This window comes from Hypanus sabinus, chromosome 17 (assembly GCF_030144855.1).
Source record: "Hypanus sabinus isolate sHypSab1 chromosome 17, sHypSab1.hap1, whole genome shotgun sequence".
In the NCBI taxonomy this organism is placed as follows: domain Eukaryota; kingdom Metazoa; phylum Chordata; class Chondrichthyes; order Myliobatiformes; family Dasyatidae; genus Hypanus; species Hypanus sabinus.
In genome coordinates, this window is record NC_082722.1 from 11613182 (window position 1) to 11629823 (window position 16642).

At 39.1% G+C, this 16642-nt stretch overlaps 1 protein-coding gene across 4 annotated transcripts in view; it reads right to left on the reverse strand.

Moving 5' to 3' along the window:
- LOC132406684 (anillin-like) overlaps positions 1–16642 on the reverse strand; it is a 72767-nt gene that overhangs the window by 33996 nt on the left and 22129 nt on the right. For all 4 annotated transcript variants that reach the window (XM_059992535.1, XM_059992537.1, XM_059992536.1 and 1 more), the window contains exons 9-14: positions 14972–15249; positions 13113–13255; positions 8062–8203; positions 7169–7304; positions 6405–6587; positions 351–477 (exon numbers count right to left, since the gene is read on the reverse strand). In XM_059992535.1, the coding sequence (XP_059848518.1) occupies positions 351–477; positions 6405–6587; positions 7169–7304; positions 8062–8203; positions 13113–13255; positions 14972–15249 (1009 nt within the window). The remainder of the gene's footprint in view (positions 1–350; positions 478–6404; positions 6588–7168; positions 7305–8061; positions 8204–13112; positions 13256–14971; positions 15250–16642) is intronic.

Below are 16642 nucleotides of genomic sequence, written 5' to 3' on the forward strand. Positions count from 1 at the left end.
TGTTCTATTGAAACCATGGCCTTCCATTTTCCTTCAAGTTTAAAAAGGGGAGAACAAGGAGAATTAAGTAGCAGTTTGGGCTAATAGCAGGCCAACTAAATATTCCTCATTCAAAATTCAGTCAAGGATTTGAACTCGCCTTTACAATATGATCACAAGATACTTGTATCTTGATACAAGTCCTATACACCTGCATCAGCTCTTTCCTAATTCTACAGTGATAACTGAATTTGGGTAAGATTCAGAGTTTTGAAAATGACACTGAAACAAACCTCATTTTAAGTCAATATGGAAAAATCAAAATTTTCTTTTCAGAATGTTAAAATTTACATTTGGAGATATGAACTCACAGTGTGATGATGGTAGGGAAAATAATGGTATCACCCTGGTGAGCATCCTCTGCTGTTGCCAATGGAGTGGCAACAATGTTATGTGGACCACATTTGATTATCAGTAAGAAATACTGGCTGGGTTTTCCTGAAGAAAACAAGGAAAATTGCATGAACATAGGCTTCATAATACATCAGTGGACTTTCAACCATACCACGTAGCTTTGAAGCAAAATTGTGAAAAGGCATTTTAATTGTGCTTCACATCCAGGACCTACACATTTATATTAGGATATAACCCTTGGCAGTACTCCAGAAGCACTTCCTCTCTACATCAGCATTTCACCATGCTTAAAGTCAATTAATATTAAGGGTCCTTTAGTAGTATCGCCAAAACGAACCACCTCTACCAATATGGGCAAAGCACACAGATTGGTGACCATTATCTTGTACCATTCCCACTTAGTCTCTGCAACCAAAACAAAATTTGTGAAAATATACTTTAAGAAGCACTGCAAAGCACAGGCAAAAGTCTAGTTCAAGAAAATTCCAGATAAGAGAATTTGCATAAAGAAATTAATCAAAATGATGGGAGCTGCTTTTTTATTTTGGGGTGGGGGCAAATTTGGAATTCAGGATTGGTGCTGCTTTAAGTATAGCCATCTGCACTGTACTCCAGCAGCACAAATTTATTGCATTCTCTGGCTTTCTGCTGGATTGCCAGGAGGGAGACAACTTTAGCTCATAAGGCACATACCCACCAAAGAATAAGTTGCCAAAACTAATTTTATAAAGGACAGTTTCATTACTAAGACACATTTGAGGGAATTTTTGACGCATGTTCCACACTTTCTTTGGCAGTTTAATGGGGGCACAACTGCGCAAGCTGGACCGTGAGGCAGCAGGAGTATTTAAAGAGAGCAGTTGGACGGAGCAGGCGACAGAGTAGGAAGGCTTTGTCTTGAGAGGCTTCAGTGAGCAGAGACTGAGGACGAGCTTCACTCCAAGTGAGGTAAGGCCGGGTAATTCCTTTAAAAGGAGAACGTTTCAAAAGTTGAGGCAACGTATTAGGTAGGTCACAATAGCTGAGATCAGCCCCGTGGTTTGTTCATCCTGCAGCATGTGGGAAATCAGGGATACTTCCAGTGTCCCTGACAACTATGTGTGCAGGAAGTGTGTCCAGCTGCAGCTTCTGGCAGACCACATTGAGCAGCTGGAGCTGCGATTGGATTCATACTGGAGCATCTGCGATGCTGAGAAAGTTGTAAATAGCACGGTCACACCACAGGTAAAGGCTACATAGGCAGAAAGGGCCACTAGACAGCGTAGCAGTAGGCAGGTAGTGCAGGAGTCCCCCGAGATCATCTCCTTCCTAAACAGATATACTGTTTTGGATACTGTTGGGGGAGATGTCTTATCAGGGGAAGGCAGCAGCAGCCAAGTTCATGGCACCATGGGTGGCTCTATGGCACAGGAGGGAAGGAAAAGGAGTGGGAAAGCTATAGTGATAGGGGATTCAATTGTAAGGGGAATAGATAGGCGTTTCTGTGGCTGCAAAAGAGTCTCCAGGATGGTATGTTGCCTCCCTGGTGAAAGGGTCAAGAAAATGTCTCTGAGCAGCTGCAGGACATTCTGGAATGGGAGGGTGAACAGACAGTGGTCGTGGTGCACATAGGTAAAAAACGGGATGAAGTCCTACAAGGTGAATTTAGGGAGTTAGGGGATAAACTAAAAAGTAGGACCACAAACGTAATAATCTCTGGATTACTACCAGTTACACGTGCTAGTCAGAGTAGAAATAGGAGGATATTTCAGATGAATACGTGGCTTGAAAAAGTGGTGCAAAGAGGAGGGATTCAAATTTCTGGGGCATAAGAACCAGTTCTGGGGGAGGTGGGACCAGTATAAACAGGACGGTCTGCACCTGGGCTGGACTGGAACCAACGTCCTAGGGGGAGTGTTTGCTACTGCTGTTCAGGAGGATTTAAACTAATGTGGCAGGAGGATGGGAACAAGTGCAGAGAGACAGAGGGGGTAAAATGAGGGTAGAAGCAAAAAGTGTAAGGTGAAAAGTAAAAGTGGCAGGCAGGCAAATCCAGGGCAAAAATCAAAAAGGGCCACTTTTCAACATAATTGTATAAGGGCTAAGAGTGTTGTAAAAACAAGCCTGAAGGCTTTGTGTGTCAATGCGAGAAGCATTTGTAACAAGGTGGATGAATTGAATGTGCAGATAGTTATTAATGAATATGTTATAGTTGGGATCACAGAGACATGGCTCCAGGGTGACCAAGAATGGGTGCTCAACATCCAGGGATATTCAATATTCAGGAAGGATAGACAGGAAAGAAAAGGAGGTGGGGTAATATTGCTGGTTAGAGAGGAGATTAATGCAATAGAAAGGAAGGACATTAGCCTGGAGGATGTGGAATTGATATGGGTAGAGCTGCATAACACTAAAGGGCAGAAAATACTAGTGAGAGTTGTGTACAGGCCACCTAACAGTAGTAGTGAGGTAGGCATTAAACAGGAAATTAGAAATGTGTGCAATAAAGGAACAGTAGTTATAATGGGTGACTTCAATCTACATATAGATTGGGTGAACCAAATTGGTAAGGGTGCTGAGGAAGAGGATTTCTTGGAATGTATGCAGGATGGTTTTCTGAACCAACATGTCGAGGAACCAATGAGAGGGCAGGCCATTCTAGATTGAGTATTGAGCAATGAGGAAGGGTTTGTTAGCAATCTTGTCGTGCGAGGCCCCTTGGGTAAGAGTGACAATAATATGTTGGAATTCCTCATTAAGATAGAGACTGACATAGTTAATTCAGAAACAAAGGTTCTGAACTTAAGGAAGGGTAACTTTGAAGGTATGAGATGTGAATTAGCTAAGTTAGACTGGGAAATGATAATTAAAGGGTTGACGGTGGTTATGCAATAGCAAGCATTTAACTACAATTGTTCATCCCAGTTTGGCAAAAGAATTAACCAAGGAAGGTAGTGCACCCGTGGCAGACAAGGGAAATTAGGGTTAGTATCAAGTCCAAAGAAGAAACATACAAATTAGCCAGAAAAAACAGCAGACCTGAGGACTGGGAGAAATTCAGAGACCAGCAGAGGACGACAAAGGGCTTAATTAGGAAAGGGAAAAAAGATTATGAGAGAAAGATAGCAGGGAACATAAAAACTGACTGTAAAAGCTTTTATAGATACGTGAAAAGAAAAAGATTGGTCAAAACAAATGTAGGTCTCTTGTAGTCAGAAATAGGTGAATTGATCATGGGGAACAAAGACATGGCAGACCAATTGAATAACTACTTAGGTTCCGTCTTCACTAAGGAAGACATAAATAATCTTCCAGAAATAGTAGGGGACCGAGAGTCTAGTAAGATGGAGGAACTGAGGGAAATACATGTTAGTAGGGAAGTGGTGTTGGGTAAATTGAAGGGATTAAAGGCAGATAAATCTCCAGGGCCAGATGGTCTGCATCCCAGAGTGCTTAAGGAAGTAGCCCAAGGAATAGTGGATGCATTAGTGATGATTTTTCAAAACTCCTTAGATTCTGGATTAGTTCCTGAGGATTGGAGGGTGGCTAATGTAACCCCACTTTTTAATAAAAAAGGAGGAAGAGAAAAACCGGGAAATTATAGACCAGTTAGCCTGACATCGATGGTCGGGAAAATGCTAGAGTCGGTTATCAAAGATGTGATAACACATTTGGGAAGCGGTGAAATCATCGGACAAAGTCAACATGGATTTGTGAAAGGAAAATCATGTCCGACAAATCTTATAGAATTTTTTGAAGATGTAACTAGTAGAGTGGATAGGGGAGAGCCAGTGGATGTGGTATATTCGGATTTTCAGAAGGCTTTTGACAAGGTCCCACACAGGAGTTTAGGGTGCAAACTTAAAGCACACGGTATTGGGGGTATAGTATTGATGTGGATAGAGAATTGGTTGGCAAACAGGAAGCAAAGAGTGGGTGTAAACGAGACCTTTTCAGAAAGGCAGGCAGTGACTAGTGGGGTACCGCAAGGCTCAGTGCTGAGACCCCAGTTGTTTACAATATATATTAATGATTTAGACAAAGGAATTAAATGCAGCATCTCCAAGTTTGCGGATGACACGAAGCTGGGCGGCGGTGTTAGCTGTGAGGAGGATGCTAAGAGGATGCAGGGTGACTTGCATAGGTTAGGTGAGTGGGCAAATTCATGGCAGATGCAATTTAATGTGGATAACTGTGAGGTTATCCACTTTGGTGGCAAGAACAGGAAAACAGATTATTATCTGAACGGTGGCCGATTAGGAAAAGAGGAGGTGCGACGAAACCTGGGTGTCATTGTACACCAGTCATTGCAAGTGGGCATGCAGGTACAGCAGGCGGTGAAAAAGGCAAATGGTTTGTTGGCATTCATAGCAAAAGGATTTGAGTACAGGAGCAGGGAGGTTCTACTGCAGTTGTACAGGGCCTTGGTAAGACCACACCTAGAGTATAGTGTGCAGTTTTGGTCCCCTAATCTGAGGAAAGACATTCTTGCCATAGAAGGAGTACAAAGAAGGTTCACCAGATTGATTCCTGGGATGGCAGGACTTTCATATGAAGAAAAACTGGATCGACTGGGCTTATACTCACTGGAATTTAGAAGATTGAGAGGGGAATCTTATTGAAACGTATAAAATTCTAAAGGGATTGGACAGGCTAGATGCAGGAAGATTGTTTCCAATGTTGGGGGAGTCCAGAACGAGGGGTCACAGTTCAAGGATAATGGGGAAGCCTTTTAGGACCAAGATGAGGAGAAACTTCTTCACACAGAGAATGGTGAATCTGTGGAATTCTCTGCCAGAGGAAACAGTTGAGGCCGGTTCATTGGATATATTTAAGAAGTTAGATATGGCTCTTGTGGCTAAAGGGATCAGGGGGTATGGAGAGAAAGCAGTAACAGGGTTCTGAGTTGGATGATCAGCCATGATCATACTGAATGGCAGTGCAGGCTCGAAGGGCCGAATGGCCCTTCACCTATATTCTATGTTTATATTAAACAAATTTACTGGCTCAGTTCAGGTTTATTTATTATTTAATATATTTTGAACATTTTGATGAAACTAACCTTTTAAAGTACAAACATAAAAGAAAAACTTGACATTAAGAAAGCATTCCAGATATGAACTGTGTATCATTAATCATTCTGTGCCAACCAGCACCATGTAATGTGGAATCAGAAGGGTTTTGAATTCTTGATTATTCAACAGTTTATATCAACTGCAATTTCTTTCAAGCCAAACTACCCATGCCCAACCAACAGGTTGTCTCAGCTGCCATCTGGAGAATATTCACAGCACTTAGCTGCTGTACAATTCACATTCAAAAACTCCCATGAGCTGCATTCCATAAAATGAGGTTTTTTTAAATACACTTAATGCATTTTCCATAATATTCAACATTGTTCCTTAGGTCCTCAGATTAGTAGGTCAATTGGTCATTGTGTATTTGTGTAGGCAAGTGGGTCAAATTTGGGGCAAGATAAAGGGAATACAGGGGTAATAAAATTGGATGAGTACAAAGAGGTGCTTATTGCAGAACAGATGGTGGGCCAAAGGCCTTTTTCTATAGCAATCACTCTAAAAAGACTTTAATGTTAAAATGCAAATAAAAAGATATTACACTAAGAGTGATTAAAATTATCAATGTATTGGATGAAAATAACCATTTCCAATACTTTAATTTAATAGAACAAGGACTTGTTTATATAAAAGTACAAATTTAGAGATAAGGCACATAAAGAGACCTTTAAGAAGGGTTCAGTTTAGAATTAGTTCCAAAAATCTGATGCTTGAAACCACTGAAAAATATCATATTTGACTTCAGAGTGAAAATACTCAGAAGTCTACATTTTGCAGTATTAAGCAGGCAAATAATGCAGATTAAGGAAGTTAATTCAATGATTTCTTCAACATATTCGAAACATTTTTCAGGTGAAGCCCCAAGGAAACAACTTTAGACAAAAAAAATTTACAACCATATTAAACAGAGCTCCACATTTTCTGCAATACAACCTCCTCTGCACTGTGCTTCCCTACCTTGTTTACATTGTGCTGAACACACAAATTCAGCTTTCAGAGGAAGGCGAAGGTTAGAGATGGAGACAGTGCCTCGACATGGCTCAGGACCGTTTGTTGGCTGGGCTGCTTCAGTTCGAGATGTAGCATTTCCCTCTCTTTTCAGTCGATTCAGCTCAGACAGAAGTGCAACACGCTTCTCAGCTTTGAAAATGAACAATAGATTTGATATTAATTTCTAGTTCAAGATTCTACCAACAAGTAGCATTCTATAAAATATATTTGCAACTAAATTAGTCCACCACGCAAATGCATCTGTAACAGTTAATTATCAGTGTTATACAACAAGACATTAAAATCATGATAGCACTAAATTTGGTGAAAAACTCACCGCACAAAATGATGGAATTTTAGAACTTAGAAAGCTGAAAGTACTTGAAGCGAAGAAAATAAATCAAGAGAAAAGAATTGAAGGAACCTGTAAGTGTTGCAGAAAATTAGTGATATTAAGGAGATTATTAAGGTATAGGAAAATGAACTGGTTTTGGAATCAACTATGGAGAAAAAGCACAAAGCTTTTATCCAATACCATTTCATCTTAGGATGAAAGGTAATCAGTTCAAACTTGTTACTAAACCTCTAAGAAAAATTGAACAATTCACCTGCAGACTTCAACTGCCCAATTTCAGCTAGCTTATTATGTTTAATTATGTTATTTATTTGCACAGTAATGACTAATTCCATCTGCGCACCACATCATACGTCTGGCTCTGTGGGTTACTCACAAGCAATAAGGAGAAGCCGCTCTGCTTCTGCTTCTTCACGTGAACCTTTACCATGTTCTTTGTCTGTACAGCAGTTGAGTGCCTGGCTTGCCTGATGCATTATTTTGTTTAAACTCTTAATCTCATCATTAAGTATCTGAAAGGAAGGGGGAAAAATGGCACTGTTAATGATTTCAATTGCCTCTCTAGCCCAGAACTGAGCAACTTGAAACCAAAGTCTATTTGGCTGTGCATTGACTTTTGATTTAAATAAATCAAATTTTCCATCCATCTCATCCATGCCCTCTACCACAGGTAAATGTAATTACCACAGGTAATTCTACTCAATTCCAAGTTTCTTTTCTCAATGCTCAAATCTAACTTACAGAGAGCAAATACATACAAAATACTGACAGAACTCACCAAGACAGGCAGCAGCTATGGAAGGAAATAAACATTGGTATTTCAGACCAAGACCCTTCATCAGAACTGGAATGGAAAGGAATGAAAGCCAGAAGAAGGAATGGGAAAGGGAGGGAGTACAAGTCCAAAACATCAACTGATTATTCCCCACTTATACTCCTGCTCAAAACATTGACTGTATTTCCTTCCATAGATGCTGCCTGGCCAGCTGAATTCCTCCAGCATCGTGTGTGTGTGTTGTTCAACATTTCCAGAACCATGTGTGCATGCGCACTATAACTAAAAACACACACGTGTGCTAATCATTCAAGAAATATCACCCAAACTTTAAAAGGACTGGTGGTAATCAGTCAAGGTAAAGGACTGAATTTAAAAACTTGATTAAACCGATTATTCCCATTATTCAGTTTTCTTTAAAATTCCTTTCCCCTTTCAAGAAACAAAGTTGATGGGTGCAGGAAAATAAAATCTGAGAAAACTGCTTCCTGTACCTTTATTTTCTCTTTTGTAGTGATTTGCTTTGTTGCAAAATGGGAGCTTTCTGCGGCTCCCTGGGAATTGTTCTGATTCATTTCTTTGGTTTTTCTTTCTGCCTGCAGAGCACCACGACGTTGAGATCTGTACAAATCAATACTAAACACAGAAAAACACTAATGTAACACAAAGACACATAAGGTACTCTCCATAAGAAGTTAACTATATTATGCTGCGCCATAATGAAATAAAAACAGAGGTGTATCCCAGAATCCTCAGTGGCAGGGGAAAGGTGTGGGGGGGGGGGGGGGTGGCAAGGAGGAACAGAGCAGGGTCTTTTAACTGAGTATTTCAAGTAGGTGCCCTTATTATCACCGTAACAGTGAGGTATAGTAATAAAGGTATCTTTTTTTTATGCAAGATTCCAATTTTTCTCTTTGCAAAAATATACCCTCAAAATTTGCTACCCATTCCTTAGAGCATCACCCAAAATCTTATCCTTGCTACCATATTTTATGTTATTAGGGTCATTAACAACATTTGAAATTTAACAGAATAGTTCATAGGATGGTGATTTAGATTAGTTTGGAGAAGCTGGGACTGTTCTCCCTCAAGCAAAGGAACATGGTTCTGGTGGCTGTGCAGTAGTGTGGATTTAATGAGGCTGCGCGATTACAAAAGTCCGGTAGATGCTATTGGCAAAGGTAGAAGAGGAATGATAATGATTTAAGTAAATGCAGCAAGCTATAATGAACTAGAATTGAATTTCTACAAGGTCAAAGACATCAGCTTCAACAGGACAGTGGACACATTTGCAGAATACAAAATAACTTGGACAAACTCGAAGAACTCAACAATTCAGGTGACATCTAAGGAAGGAAATAAACCGTCAATCTGACTGTAAACTATCTTCCCTATCCACTCCCAGCTTCTTACTTCATCCCCTCTTCCTCCCAGCCATCTTCTACCCTTCCCCCAACCTGGTCTCAACTATTACCTGCCAGCTTCTACTGCTTCCCCTCCCAATTTTATTCTGGATTCTGCTCCCATCCTTTCCAATCTTGGAGGGGTTTGGCCCAAAACTTCAGCTGTTTATTTCCCTCTATAGATGCTGCCTGACTTGCTGAGTTCTTTTAGTATTGTGTGGCTCATAATATCCAGCATGTGTAGAATCTCATCTCTAATAACTTGGAGCTGGTTCAGAGCAAACTGGGATTCCCTAGAGAGGTAGCATAAACTAGATGGACTATGTGATCTGCAGTGTTATGTCCTACACTTACAAGATTATTGCAGGGAAATTCTGACCTTGTCCACTTTGAAATTGACAGCCAAAGTACCATATGACAAGGCTTCAAGCTCTGAAATGTTCCCAAACTCCCCATTTGCATTTTCCAAATCCCCCTTTTAAGATATTCTTTAAAGCATTTTCTGAGTATTAAAGCTTCACCGAACTGGCAGCTTGTTAACAGTCTTTAGTATTTTGCCAGACAATATACAAATTGCCAATAAGAAACAGGAGCAGAATCAGGCCATTCAGCCCATCAAGTATGCTCTGCTATTCTTTCACAATTGATTTTATTATCCCTCTCAGCCCCATTTCTTGCCTTCTCCCTGTAACCTTTGATGCCCTGTCTAATCAAGTACCATAGCCTTTTGTAGCAATGAATTCCACAGATTGACCACTTCTCACCTGTTCTAAATGGATGGCTGTGCCCTCTGGTCCTAGACTCATTAGAAATATCCTCTGCGTATGTTCTCTGTCAAGGCCTTCCAATATTTGATAGGTCTCAATACAACCCCCCCCCCCCCCCGCCCCTATTCTTCTCAACTCTAGAGGCATCAGATGTAAACATCTTTTCTCAGGATGAGGGGCCCAAACCTGTTCACAATACTCCAAGTGTGGCCTGACCAGTGCCTCACCATTACACCTTGCTTTTATAATCTAGTCCGCTTGAAAGGAATGCTAACATTTAATTTACTTTCTTTGCCACTGACTCAACCTACATGCTAACCTTTAGGGAACCCTTCATGAGGACTCCCAAGTCCCCTTGCACCTCTAACATTTGAATTTTCTTCAAATTTAGAATATTCAACTTAGTGGGTTAATTGGTCACTAATCTACCAAAGTGTATGATGATCATATACTTCCCTACACTACATTTCATCCCCCATTTACCTTATAGACCCATCTTCAAATTTGGCCACAAAACCATCAATTCCATCATCTAAAGAACCGACATAACATGAAAACCAGTCCCCACACCAATGCTGCAGAGTCAACAGCAGCCAACCAGAAAAGGCCCCCTTTATTCCCTCCTGCCAGTCAGCTAATCTTTTATCCATGCTACCTTTCCTGTAATAGCATAGGCTCTTATCTTGTTAGGCAGCCTCATGTGCTGCACCTTGTGAAAGGACTTTTGAAAATCCAAGTAAACAGCATCCACAAACTCTAGTTTGTCTATCCAGCCTGTTATTTCCTTTAAAAATTTCCATAGATTTTTGAGACAAGGATTTTCCACTTAAGAAAACCAAGATGAGAAACCAAGCCTTCTTTATCACGTGCCTCCAAATGCCCTGAAACCACATTTTTATGTATGGACTCCAACATGTTCCCATCCACCAAATCAGACTAACTGGTCTATAATTATTTTTTTCTGCCCTGCTCCCTTTATAAAGAGTGGAGTGAAATTTGCAGATATCTAGTCCTCCAGAACCATCCCAGGGGAATTCTTCAAAGGTCACTACTGAGTGTCTGGACAATCTCTTCATCTACCCCTTTCAAAATCCTGGGGTGTAGTCCACCTGTTTCATGTGACTTGTCTATCTTCAGACCTTTCAGTTCCCCCAGCACCTTGTCCGTAATAATAGCAACTACACTCATTTCTGTCCCTAATCACTCTTGAATTTCTGGCAAATACATGCTGTGCCGCTCCCAAAATAGTGCAGTATCATTAATAATGAATTCACCAACAGGAACACAAGTAATTAACTTGGGGGAGCTGGGGGGGGGGGGGGGGGAAGAAAAAAATCATCAGCCAAATCTTTGTATTAATAATGATGAGAAACCATACTAAACCATAAATCTTTAAAATGTAAACCTTAAAAAAAGAGGGGAAAAAAGTTGAAGGAGCAAAATTAATTACCATGAAGTTGAAGTAAATGAGGTGAAAAAGCATCAATAGACTTTCAACATGTTGAAAAACATGGAACAAATCAAGACCCAAAAGGTAATTTGGAGAGTCGATGCTGCAGTTAGGCACAAGAAACCCAGAGCTGATAAATGAGTGTTCACATTTTTATCTAGTAGAACTAACATAAAGGACAAGTAGTACTGATTTGGTAGACTGGACTATTGTGTGTTCTGTACTTTAAAGCTTATATTGTTCTTAGAAGAAATGCAAAGCAGATTCACCCAAATACTTTCATATTTTATACATTGGAGGTTAACTAGTGTTCTCCCTCTAATCAGTTATCAGAATGCCACTACACCACTGGCTATTTGCACCAGATTTCGAGGTGAGCAGTCCCAGGTTGGAATTTGGCCAGCTCCTTGTACACCTTCCATCTGTGCTGAGTTGTGTGGCAAGCTTGCAACTTTGTACACTCTCCACTGCATTTCAGGGAAATGTGGCATACAAACGTATCCTGTTGCATCTGTAGTCCAAACACCTTTACAGATTTGGCACAAAAATCTCTGCATTTTTTTGCCTTGGCCAACAAAGATTTTACATAGAATAATTAATTCATCCCCATAATCAACAGGAATAAATGGAAATGCACTGCAGCTTTCCCTGTTCATCTGCACTTGTCAGATTTGTATACTGCTCAGCAACACAAATACTGAAGAAACTCAGTAAGTCAGATAGCATCTATGGAGGAGAATAAATGGTCAATGTTTCAGGACAAGACCTCATCAGTCCTGTTGAGTTCCTCCAGCATTTTGTATGTTACTCTGGATTTCCAGCATCTACAGAATCCTGTGTTCCCCAATGAATTTCCCCAACAATTCCATTTACCACAATGTTGGCCATCTGATCTGGTTACTGATATTGTGTACAAATTTTTACATGCACTCCTACCCACATTAATCAGGTTACACACATTACCTACTAACTTTCTACATGCCAAAAAAATCTACAGTGAAGTTACATATCTATCAAAAAAGATTTGATAACAAAGGGTTTGTAGAAAGTAATTGGAAACTGCCATCATAAAAACACATCAAGTTCCTGCCAGTCCAGGTGATCCGACTTGCTTTCAATTTTCTGAACAGTCTGTCACACACAATATCATCAACCTACATCAAAATTTTAAAAATGTCTTTGTTACACTTTCAAGACAGCTTCTCAAGGGCTATTTTTCCATCAACGAATCAAAGCTAACTGTCCTTAATTAGCCAGTGCCCAATGAAGATCAAGTCAACCTTTTGTTTTCCCCATAATTTATCCTCAGGAGATTCTGCTGTAGTCAATAACAGTCCACACTCTGGTATTGCAACCAGAATAGTAGCCCTCTACATCTTAAGCGAAGCCAGGATTCTAGAGAATAGATCCTTGCTGGTTTCACCATAGCTTCACTTAATTGCCAAGGGGATATTTCATCTGGCTTAGGAAATTACCCACTTAAAAAATATATTTCCCCATCTTCTAATGCCTGTACTGTTGCTTGTGAAGTCAGCAAAAAAATAATCTTGTAATGCCACCACACATTAAATTTTAAACGGTAGGTTTTCATGAACCAAAATTTTCATTACTAGCCAAGGATTTTAAGAGATTATAGAAACAATACAGATGGAATCAAGATACAGCAAACCAATTTATTATTTTGCAGAGAATAGTGAAGCAAGGCTTAATAGCTATTTACAATCTAATTGAATGCAGTAAGGCATTGTTAAGCCCGAAACAGGATTATTAGAAGAGCTATATTATTGAGAGCTGAAATTTCATCCAAGAGCTACAAATAGATCAATGCACTTCTAAATATGATTTGGAGTAGATTCAATTCCCAAGACATTCATGCCCACAGATGTATCCATGTAAAGAAAAAAAAAAACAGACCATTTTATTACCTGTAGAATGGTATGCTATCCACCTCTGATGAAATACTCCCAGTTGGATTTTGATTCTGCCCAGGATTCTCCAGCTTGAGAGAGGAATAGATGGAGCAGCAGGATTCAGATAGATTGTTGTTCAGTGATGTTAGCAATGAGGCCTATCCAAGTACAAAAAAAATAAAAATCTTTAAATTTGTTACATTAATCCAATGTCAATTGTAAAAAAAAAATCAAATCCTTAAATTTTAGGAAGTACATTGAAGTTATGAATTTGAACTGACCATAAAAATGAGATCCCGCTAAATTTATCAACTATAGTACATTTACCTTACCATTGCTGCCTGACAGCTCAGGAAATTGTGCAGTCTTCAAGCTGCAACCTAGACAAATATTTAATAAAATTCATTTCTAAAACTGACTTTGCCCACCCAATTGAACAGGGTATTGCTCGTTGATCCTAACACTGTCTACCACAGTGCTGTCAGCTGCTGCGCTTTAAAAAAATTCATTTGTAGAAAATGGGAATAATTTCAGAATCTCATCTAAAATAAAGGTTTTGGAAAGAATAAAGACAAAAGGTTTGAAAATCTGATGTTAATAATCCATACAGGTTCAATTTGTCGTGGCAACATCTGGAAGTGAAATTAGCATTGTATACAGTCAGAAGAATGGTTCAAAACCAAAACAAAAATTTTTAAATAAATCAAATCTGAAAACAATACTCAAGACTTACCTCATTATTTATCAAAAGGAAGCTCAGAAGAAACTTAATTTGTTACCCATCATGTAACCTCTTAGACAAGAAATGTTAAATTAGCTTGAAGACTTATTGGATATGCAATTGTATTAAACAAATGCCAATGTGGACAGGAGGATGGAATAATATCAAGTCTTGTTTTAGATGTCTGGAGGGACTCAATGAACTACTCCCAATTCCTCCAAGATGCAATTAACTCAGAACAACTGAATGAAATGTGATATGCTGTTCCTTTTAAGCTGCACTAGAAGAGAATGAGCAATTAAGGACAGTTGAGATAGTCACAGGTTTAATTGAAAATCAAAACAAATTTGTCCAGAGTAACTAAGACAGCCCATGTTCATGAAGTGCCTATTGCCACAAACTGTTCACCCAATCATGCTGCCTATCACGAGGGACACATTGGCTCCTGGGTGCACTCGGAATTCACATTGCAAGAGGTTGCAGACTCAACCAGTTCCATTATGGACACACCCTCCCCACCTTTGGGGGATATCTTCAGGAAGTAGTGCCTCAGGAAGGTAGCAGTCATCTCCAATCATTGTCATCATTTGGAATGTGCTCTCTTATCATTACTAGGTGGTACAATGAGATGGTACAAGAGCCTGAAGACCCACTCAACAATTTAGAAACAGCTTCTTCCCTTCCAGATTTGTGCATGGTCCATGAACCCCAACTCATTATTACTTTTAACTATTTTGTAATTTATAGTAATTTTATTCTCTGCACTTCACTTTGAACTTCAAGCTGTACTGCTGCCACAAAAAACATTCTACTTCTTAAAACAGTGATAATAAACCTGATTATGAATCAAGTGCTCTGCACCAGCAAGAATTTAAAATTTAAACAATTTTTGAAAGTTTTCTAATAGTAAATACACAAAAGTGTCATGAAATCTACCACAAGATCCAGAAATCTGGGTGAAGCATCCCACTACAAATATTTGCATGTTTAAAAAATCATGAACTGCAGAATGGGAAAGCAGACTGCCATTATTATAGATTGTAGGCAAATCGTTGACTTTTTTTTTGCTATTCATACTTAAAACAATTAAGGTGTGGTAAAATTCAAACCACAGTACATAACACATGAAACATCAAGTCCTCAGGATACTCACCAGAGGAGCCACTGCATCTGACTTGACAGATTTAATAATAGGAGGCACCACAGTTGCACTAGAAAGAGTCAGTTCAGCTTCTTCTTTTTCATCTTTTGCCTTATGCTCAGATTTCACCTCATTATTCTGTGCTTCAGTTTTAGAGTTTTCCAACTCTGTCACCATTTGGTTGGATTTATTCTCCATTTGCTCATTTGCATGGTCTGTGTCAAATACATCTTTAAACAACTCAATTATCTCAGAGCTAGTTGGTGCTTCCTCAGAAGATAATCCCAATTCTAAAAGAGAAACAAAAACTCCATTTGCAAGTATGGCAAAGGAAATTTCAGAGCTAGCATTGGTACAACATTAGGTCATGCAAAATTTCATTCATCAAATGAGGGTTAAACCAAGACATGGTATAATTGTAACAGCCTCTATCCCATTCTTTTGCAAGGTCAAAAGTCTAAATAACTATACAGAGCTAATCACAACCAAGTAGATCTTACGTCATGGTACATCTGGACAATAAGCAGAAGCTGAAAAAAAAAAATCTGGACAGACCAGGGGTAGAAAGAATAATTTCAGCACCAGCCACATCTGGGGTTTCTGCTGAACAGTCAATGTGTTAAAGTTATAAACCACCAGCCCAAAGGAATATCAACAATAATCGGCATGGGAATAAAGACTCAAAATGACCAGGTTCTTCAAGGGATTGAGAACAAAGTACATTGGTTATTTGGAAATTCAGTAAGGTTGTAGATAGTCAAGTTAAACTAGCAGAGCAAGATATTTTAGCCAAGCTTTTCCTCTTTTTTAAGCCCCATCTCACCAATCTGGGGTAATATGCGTAAATTCCAATACACTTAGCTTCAAACAAGATTAGAAAATAATTTCTGCCAAGCTGTTCAATGTTAGTTTCAGAAACTCGTTTTTTTTATTCCAATGTTATTGGGCTCCAAATCTATTTCTTAATACATTTACTGATTTAAATTAACGTCGTATGTACCAGGGTGTAGTGTAAAGCTTATCTTGCATATCATTCATGCAGATCAATTCATTACAATGTACTACAGGATTAAACAATAATAGAGTGCAGAATAAAGTGTTCCAGAAACAGAAAATGCAGTGCAGGTAGACAATAAGTTGCACTGTCATGATGAAATAGATTGTGAGGTCAAGAGTCTATCTTATTGTACTAGGGTCTTACAACATATTTTTAGAAAAGCTGGATATAAGCTGCCACTAAGCCTAGTGGCATGTCCTTTCAACTGGATACATAGTCCACTATAAGCCAAAGATGTAGTGAATCTGATCAATAATAGGGCATGTTTTATGAATAGTACACAAGTACTATTAAGACAATCTTTCTACTTTGGATGCATCCCTTATATTTCTCAATGCATTATTATACAGAATTAAATTGCATCTGATCATTTTTAAATAGCCACAAAGTTCTCATACCCATCGCAGAGACGCACTTTTCATTACTTTCACTTTCTATATACTCTGATGATGGAATGATTTGTGGCTCTAATGCAAGGTAACCTTCCTTAAGGAAGTAGACCAATCCATTGGTTCATCTCCCTTGCAAACACCTAGTTTAGGATTAACACATTAAGTTTTAAACATCACTGAAGAAATGCAAACAAGTTAAAAATAAAGTCAATCATGCATTTTTAGTCAGTTGTA